The following is a 10,000-nucleotide window of genomic DNA, read 5'->3' as shown; positions in this document are numbered from 1 at the left end:
CGTGTGCGGTGTTGTTGCCGCTGGCCCGCCTCGCCGATCGCGGAACAGTGTCTCTGTGCCGATTGACCCAGCGTAAATGGAGAATGTTAGTTTGTGTTGTGTTGGGAAGCATGACATGTGAGCGAGAGCGTAGGGAGCAGCGGCAGTGGTGGTGCAGCGGGCGGCCGCCTTGCCGCCGCCACCACCGCCGCCCAAAATAACACGCGTGAGGTGCCCACCTGGCCTGCGCCTCGTCCAGCGACTGGTCCGTGATGTTCATAATCTGCTCCAGGATGGTGTTAATGTCCTGTTTGCGGCCTTCACTGTCCGGCGTGGTAGTACCCTGACCTTGGTCCACCGAACCGCCCATACCGTAATGCTGGGGCATGAGCATGCCCGCCTGCGACGTGGGGTGCATCATGCCCCGCTGTTGGTCATCCATACTGGCCGCCACAATCACTTCACACCACCACACAAACACAAACACTCGGCAGCAGCAGGTACAGCCGTAGCGGCCCGTTTACTACGGCTGGGCGCCACAAGCAGCACCAGGGTCAGTCCAGCGCGAGTGGAGGAGGAGTGAGTAGGAGCGCGCCACACACCACCGTCACAGCCAAGAGGCCAGCAGCGACTGACGGTGGCGAGGCTCGAAGGCTCCTGCTGCCGCGCGCACCGACCCAGCACCACACCAGAGTCACTACCACTAACGCATGTCCACCACTTCCCTGCACACGACTACCACACACGATTATTCAGATTTTTATGGCTGTTTGCTCAACGACAAGAAATAACGCGTGGACTCGAATGAATACCACAAAACAGCACCTTTTCGGAGTGAGTATGCCATTAACAGAGAGAAAACGCTCCGACCGCCAATCACCGCCGCCGTCTCACTCGCATAAAACCATAACCTGACGGGCCAAGCCAACCTTGCCACCCCGCTACGATCAATAAGAGAATGGGATGCCGACAAAATAGGCTATATTCTACTGACACAAAGGTTCCTAGTTATTTTCCCAAACTACTGAATATAATTACTTGATATGACTGCACTATCTACAAGAGGAATTTCACCAAAATCGCAAGGAAGCCGAGAAAAAGGCTTTGTTTACATCGCGGGCCTTTGTGTGTCGGAGTCTGCGCGGGAGTTTGCACTCAAAATCAAGTTGCTAACTCCAATTTTTACTTCAATAAAGTACGTCAAGTATTCAAGAAGAAAATATAGATTCATTTGTAAATAAAACCCTCAGCGTAAACGCCTGCCTGTGTGTATCATTGAACAGAGCAGGGGTAGCCCGTGCGTTTCTACTAGCATCCGAACACCAGGATTAGGCGGCTCAGGATGATTTACGTCACTCCTGAACGAGTCTTGCGGCTGCCAGAGCTACGTTTTGTACCATAACAAATCTCGTGCCCAGTACTACAAGTCAAGTTTGAAGAGTTTCCCAAAGTTTTATGATTAAATACCAAATGCGCATTCTTCTAGTCATCAGTGAAATAATCTATTTCTTTGAACACTTAGTGTAAACATTATTTGCTTTTGTTTGTAGCGACTTGGGCAGACGAGGAGGAGGAGCCACAGAGCCGTAAATCAATCTAAGTTTACTGTGGTTGCCTAAGTTTGATTCTGGTGTGTGCCAAACCCGGCGACACGCGCGAATGTGCCCTGTGACCCAGCAAAAAAGTAAACTTAAAATGGTCGCCAGATTATCAACTTGAATTCTTAAATAGAGTTTATATTTATCCATCATATTGTTTAGTATAGATTAAAAACATAAAGAAAATACAGAGCTAGGTCAGACTCCCTGGATAAAACTTATTTCGATAAGATACAAATCGTAAATATTTTAATATTATGAAAGAAAAAAAAAATGCCTCGCACGAAAATATGGCACAATTTAGATATAGCGCCAAAATTAACAATAATGACAAAATTATGTTCCCTGGGAGAAAGAATATGATATTGTAAACATGGTCAACACGAGAGGGCAATTTTGTCCCGGTAATCACATACGAAGGTATTCGCTTTAAATTCGTCGCGAGAATTTGTAACAAACGCACTGTCTTGTAATCAGGACCCGGACATGCTCTAGATGTGAGAGTAAACTGCTACTTTTTAGATGTTTACGCCGGATAAATTGATATTGAATTATAAATGATGGCAATGAAAAGGCATATTTAAACTACCACAGTTTGGATTTTCGTTATCAGTCTGTCCATGAGGTTGTATGTCCATAATTGTTTGTATTATTACAGTAATGGTTGCAACAATATCATTATCACTGATGTGATATGGTTGTTAGTATTGTATTGATAGGATCATTAATTTGGTCATAGAACTGTTGATATTATTACCATGAATATTGTAGTTATAAAGTTGACGTGTGAGAATACGATATAATAATGATAATATGTACACACAAAGACACACACACAAACACATACATACATATATATATATATATATATATATATATATATATATATATATATATATATATATATATATTATATATATATATATATATATATATATTATATATATATATATATATAATAATATATATATATATATATATATATATATATATATATATATATAATGCATATATGTATATGTATATATATATATATATATATATATATATATATATATATATATATATATATATATATATATATATATTATATATATATATATATATATATATATATATATATATATATATAATATATATATATATATATATATATATATATATATATATTATAATATATATATATATATATATATATATATATATATATATATATATATATATATATAATATATATATATATATATATATATATATATATTATATATATTATATTATATATATATGTGTGTGTGTGTGTGTGTGTGTGTGTGTGTGTGTGTAATCTCAGTTTCCTATCAGTTATATCTTATCAAAATCATTGATGTTAATCTTAATATTTTCTTGGAAATATCCTCGTAAATTCATCAATACTGTGTTACTGTATGATTATTCATGATATTGATTCAAACATTGATTTTCACTATTGCATTTATTTGTCATTAGTATATTCACAGCATTTCATTATCTTTATCTTATCGTCGCTCTTTCTGTTATATTTTCTCTATTACCGTTGTTATTTGATATAATTTTTTTACTGTTTTATTTTGTCGCAGTTGCTATGATGTTATTTATCTTGTTGCAATTGCTTTTCTAGACGAAATAATGATGATATCATTATTTGGTTGATGGTGTTATCGTTATTATCATTACGTATGTATTTATAATTATCATTATTCTTGTTATCAGTATTATAATGATGATGATAATTATTATCATCATTATTACTATCATTATTATTGTTATTGATATTATCATTATTATGATTATATTAATAATAATAATAATTATTGTCATTATCATAATTAATGTGATTACCATTGTTATCATTTTTTATCACTATTATCATTATCACTATTATTATTATTATCATTCATTAATATCATTGTTATTATTATCATTGTTATCATCATTATTTATCATTATCATTATTTTTATCATCATTGTTATCATAATGATAATGATGACTAGGACTATTATCATTATCGTTATTATTGTTATCATTATTATTTATTTCTGTTATTACTATTATCATTATCTTTTATTATCGTTGTTGTTGTGGTTGTTATTGTTATTATTATCTTAATTGTTGTGATTGTATTTCATTATCATCTTTATTGGCATTGTTTATTCCATTATTGTCATTATTGTTATTATTTTATTCTCATATTGTCATTATTACCATCATAAAAACATCCTCATCATCATAATTCTTATCATTATCAAAAGCACCATTACTTCTATCATTATTATCACGCTTATTATCATCAATGCAATTATTGAAATTATTGTTTTGTTTTCATCATAGTTATTAACATTATTATAATTATTATTATTATTGTTATTATTATTATTATTATTATTATTATTATTATTATTATTATTATTATCATTATTATTATTGTTATTATCATTATTGTTATTATTATTATCATTATTATTATCATTATTATTATTATTACTATTATTATTATTGTCATCATCATCAACATTATCTTCATCGCCATCATCATTATCATTATTAGTAGGAACAATTTTATAATCAATACTCTTATTGTTATCATTACTATCATTTTATCATAATCATTATTATCATCTTGACTATTGTTATCTTTATTACTATTATAATTGGTATAATTATCACTATTATTATTATCATTATTTTTGGTATTATGATTCAGATGATGATTAGTCTTGTTATTAGTCTTGTTATTATTATGATTATTATTACTATTATAATTACTATCATTATCATAGTTACTATTATTTTTGTTATTTCTGCAGTCGTTAATATTATTGTTAGTATCATGATTATCATTGTTATTATCCTTATTGTTACTATTCCTGTTATTATTATTATTATTACTACTACAATTATTACTGCTTTTTTATTTATATTCTCATTATTATCATTGTTACTATTTCAGTAGTTATCCTTATATTTATAATAATTATCCTTGCTATTATTACTATAATTACTATTATTATTGTTATCATCATCATTATCATTATCATTGTTATTTTCATTGCTATGATTATAATTGACATTATCATTATTATTTTTGTTATTATTATTACTTTTATCACTACTTTATTATCAATACTATCATTGTTATCAATGTTGTTATTATATTCATCATTATTATCATCATCATTAATATCATCATCATCATCGTTATTATCATCATCATTATTCTTATCATAGTAAGCATTCCCGTGATTTAATTTACAATATTAAAAAACCTACACTCCCAATCATTCTCATTAGTCCCAGAGTATTATAATGTATTTACGTAATGATTGATATGATCATCATTACTTACGCTGTTCTTACTTGAATCTTAATCTCGTATTCAATCGAGATATTAAAATTTTACTGTCTCATGGGACTATCAGTAAAGCGATAATAGTGGTAGAGGTAATAGGGATGCTAATTATAATAATGATAATGATAGGAAAAAAAAATCTGTGAAAGATGTACTGTTTTATTAATTTCAAAGATTGATTGATTGTAAGAATGATTGCAACACAGCCAACAATGTCAGTAAGTTATACTGCTACGAATAAAGATAATAGTTGTAATGGTAATATTGATAAAATGTATAGTCATTTTATATGATAAGAACATAAAGACTATATTGGTGTTGATATATATGTTATTGTTGTTGTTGCTTTTGTTTTTGTTATTATTATTGCTTTTACTGATGTTTTTATTGTAGATGATTATCATCATTGTTGTTGCTGTTATCTTTATTATTATAATTATTGTTATCATAATTATCATTATTTCCATCGTTATTATTATTATCATTAACATTATTATCATTATTATTACTATTGTCATTATTATTATTATTATTTGCATTGTTATTATTATTATTATTGTTATTATTATAATTTTCAGTATCATGATCATTAGTATTATCATTATTATTACTGTTGTTATTATTGTTATTATTATTTTTATTATCATTATTATTATTATAATTATCATTATTATTATCATCATCATCATTATTATTATCATTATTATCAATATTGTTATCATTATCGTTATCATTGTCATTATTATAATGGTTACCATCATTAATATTATTACAATTGTATTTACTACTGTTATTATTATCATCATTATTGTTATGATCATTATTACTATCGCTTATTATTTTTCCCGTTATTATTGCTAGTATTATTATTATTATAATCATCATTATTTTCAATTTAGTTGTTACTGTTGATATCATCTTCATTGTTGTTATCATTATCATTGTTATCATGAAGTTCTTATTACCATTATTATTATCATCATTGTTATTATTTACATTGTCATTATTATTATTATTATTATTGTTGTTGTTGTTATAATTATTATTATCATTATCATAGCTATTATAATTATTATTATTATCATCATTGTTATAATTTACATTATCATTATTATCATTATTATTATTATCATCATCATCATTGTTATTATTATTATTATTATTATCGTTATGATTATTATTATCATCATTACCGTTATTTCTGGTATTACTACTACTACATTTACAACTATCATTGCTGTTAATATCAAAATCATTGTTATTAGTATTATCATCATCATAATCATCATAGATAGAAGAACTGATATCGTGTCTATGAGGATGATAGTATGATGATTCTTGTGAGTAATAATATCTATGATGCCAACATTACATAGAAATGATAGTGTAAACAATATTTGATTATTATTACAGCGATAATCAGATTTATCAGATTTATTGATAATGACTTCGATAGTAATACTAATAAATTATGAATGGTGCATAATTTACTGCTTCGAGAGATGATCATAGTAACTATAATATTGATAATTATAATAATGGTAATGATACTAATAAAAACTGATAAATTAGATGATGATAACAAGAATGATGATATTGTAATTATGTTCTCATTGATGACGATGTTTTAGTTAATGTTGTTAATGACGGTGTTACCATTTTCAATGTTTTATATTCCTCTTCATTTATTGTTATCCCGTTTATGATTATTGTTAATATCATTATCAGTATCATCATGATTATTATTATTATTAATATTATTATCATCATCATCATTATTATTTTATTATTATTATTATTATTATTATTATTATTATTATTATCATTATTATTATTATCATTATCATTGTTATTATTATTGATATCATCATTACTATTATTATCATTATTATTTTCATTACTCTTGATGCTCATTCCGTTTCCCATCAGCATTATCATCAACATTATTATTTTTGTTTCTTCTTCATTCTATCACCCATTATTGATATCATTATTATTGTAATTATAAATATTTTTTTAAATTGCTGTTACTAACAACAAATATATATATAATGATGATCAGTGTAGTAACAAAAATTATGATAATGATATACTAATAATGATGATGAAGGTAATTATATCAGTGATGATATAATGATAAGGATTATGGTAATGGTAATGATACCAATATGGATAATAATGACAATAATGGTGATAATGATATTGATAATAGAGACGGTGATACTAGTAATAACAATAGTAGCAGTAATATTAATGATGAAAATACTGATGGTAATAATGATAATAGCAATGATAATCATGATGGTAATGATTACAATGATAATGTTGAAAATTATAATAATAATAATGATAAAAGCAGTTTGATAATGTAAATGATAATTATGATAACAGTCATGTTAATGGTAATAGTTATTACAATAATAGTAAAAGTAATACTTATAATGATAATAATAGTGATAACAAAATAGATCTTACTGATAATTATACGATTATCATTATCAATGCTATCACCACCATCATCATTATAAAAATAATGACGAAGATGATAATAATGATAACTGATATAGCAATTGTAGCGACAACAACAACAATATATTGATAAAATGATAGTGATCATGATAATGGTAGTCCTAAAAGATAGTAATGATAATGTAGTGATAATGATGATGATAATAGTTAATTAGTAATAATAATGATGAGAGTAATGATAATGAAAATTATAAAAGTAATGATGATGATAACGTAATGATAAAATATTGATGATAGTATTAGTAATAACGATAGTGATAATAATAATTTGATAATATAATGTTAATACTAATGATGATAATAACAGGACTGTCAATTACAACAGTAATTGAAATCATATTAATAATAACAGGAATGATAATGATAATATTGATAATGATAATAATGATGATGATGATAATAATGACTACAATGCTGCTAGTAATGGCATTGATAATAGTACTAACAATAATAATGATAGATAAATGATAATAATGTTAATGATGCTGTGATTTTAACAATGATGATAATTGTAATAATCATACTAATGATAGTGGTAATGACGATGATTATAGATATAATGAAAATTATAATAATAATTGTGAAAATGATGTCAATAATAATGATGCTAGTAATGATAATAAAAAAGGTGATTATCATGATAGCAGAAATAGTGAAAAAATGACGGTAATTATAGAACGAAGAAAAATAGATTTCTTCTTTTGTGAATTACTTTGATTTCATATATTTTTAGTTTTCGATTTTATAAAGTATGGTAGAAACTTTCACATCATCATATTTCATCAACCGTAATATTCGTGTCTCTTCTTAATCATTATCTAATAACATGTACCTTTAATTTATATATTGATAGCCATGTGATTTTCTCTTCGATAATTTATTAATATAGAACTAGAAAATATTAAACGTAGATTGCTTAAGGTATAAGGACCCGCGATGCATTGCCTGAATGTGTGATAGTCTCAGTTGACCTACCCTGCCTAATTATGCACCTTGCTGACGTGGCGTTTCTCGCTGATGCATGTGCAGGGACATTGCACTGACCTGAGAGCAAGGATTTCTCAGTGTGTTCCTTTGGCCGCTGTTTCTCCCTCTTTCGTAATTTGCCGTAGGACTTTTACTTCATTACCTTCGTCTCCTTTCGTTCACTCTTCTACCTCCATCTCTGGTTCTTGCGCTGTTATATCTTTGTATTCTGAAATATTTGTTTCTATGTCACTGCACCACGGTCATTACCACCGACTGTTCTTATCACCACCATCACTTCTACATCAATGCTGCATCTTCATTAGAATTACCGATTTGAACATCAATACCATCACCTCCACATCATCATAACATCACCACTAGTGCCGCTGCCAGACACTATCATCATCCCTGCATTACGACCATCACGGATGCCAACATCGACATACTATAGTTATTGCCAGCAAGATCAAAGTCCTGTCAGTATAGTTATAGTTGCATTGCCTAATAGTATCTATAAACAACAATAACAGCCGCCCTTTTAAGCGCACCAACCTCCTTAGAGTACAACCGCCAACATCACCCCCCCCCCCCTCTCGCCCACCCTAACCCCTGAACCCCCACCTCGAGCCCAAGGCCTGCACTAGCTTTAAGTAAAGCCTCAGTTTTCAGTTACTTATATCCTCCACAGTCTACTAAATTACAGCAGCCTGGTCAAAGAAAAGAAAGAAAAGAAAAATCTGGCCAAAAGACTAGCACAAATTCTCAGATTTCAGGGAAGGGAATTGCTTTCCAAAATCAACCTCCTGCAAATTGGCCCTTGGGAGACTTATTCTAACGACAATAAATAACTCAAATTTTAACGACATGTGAGAAAGATTTATGCTGCATTGGAAATACTGGAATGTTTAATAAGCTCGTGTGAACTCATTAAAACAAAAGTAATTTTATTAAATCGAGTATGTCGAAGACTCTACCAATGATAAATATTACCCGAACCTTTTAAAAAGAGAGAGAGAGGAAAAAAAAAAGCCGAACCCCGGGAACAAACATCGTAGATGGAAAACCAGCCCGTCACATTCCTGCCGAAGGAACCGTTCCGTAAGAATAAAGAGATCAAGAAGGAAAGTCATAGGTTTTAGTGCCATAAGAAATGCTTCTATTCTGGCTCATGAAATTTGGATGTTGCTGATGTAGAGAACGCCATTCAGTTGGAAATTAAGGTGATACATTTTTTCTAACTCAGCTGTAGTTTGAGTCACATAAATAGAATTTCTTAAATTGACTTTTATTCACAATTCATTCGTCGGTCGTGACTTTCCCCTTGACGGATCACATGCAGAGCTCGGGATTTTGTGGCGAATTTATTCCCTATCAAATTAGGTGACTGCTAATTGATATAATAATTTCCAAGGCTTTCGCATCTGCTTTTTTCAAACGAGAAATGGAAAATAGATGAGCAGACCTTCCATGGCCTTGTTACAAGGAAGAACTTGTATGGAGGTTCTGTGTCCTTTCTGATATGAGGTCTATCAATATATCTCTCGTAATATCAAAGTCTTG

The 10,000-nt window shown here is 29.5% G+C and overlaps 1 protein-coding gene across 31 annotated transcripts in view; it reads right to left on the bottom strand.

Annotated features, from left to right (window-relative positions):
* The window catches only part of exd (PBX homeobox extradenticle), a 442,217-nt gene extending 441,332 nt beyond the window's left edge, over window positions 1-885 (bottom strand). For 13 of the 31 annotated variants that reach the window (XM_086539854.1, XM_086539859.1, XM_086539879.1 and 10 more), the window contains exon 1: window positions 219-883. In XM_086539854.1, coding sequence (XP_086395980.1) covers window positions 219-421 — 203 coding nt within the window. In that variant the 5' untranslated portion in view covers window positions 422-883. Of the gene's footprint in view, window positions 1-218 lie in introns of all 31 variants that reach the window. The other 18 variants (XM_086539909.1, XM_086539912.1, XM_086540016.1 and 15 more) reach the window with 4 other exon arrangements.
* Window positions 886-10,000: the final 9,115 nt, after the last annotated feature.

This window comes from Penaeus japonicus, unplaced genomic scaffold (genome assembly GCF_977035675.1).
Source record: "Penaeus japonicus unplaced genomic scaffold, GWHDUDI00000001_assembly GWHDUDI00000001, whole genome shotgun sequence".
Lineage (NCBI taxonomy): Eukaryota > Metazoa > Arthropoda > Malacostraca > Decapoda > Penaeidae > Penaeus > Penaeus japonicus.
Note: the sequence above shows the minus strand (reverse complement) of the source record. Positions and strands in the feature narration are given on the sequence as shown.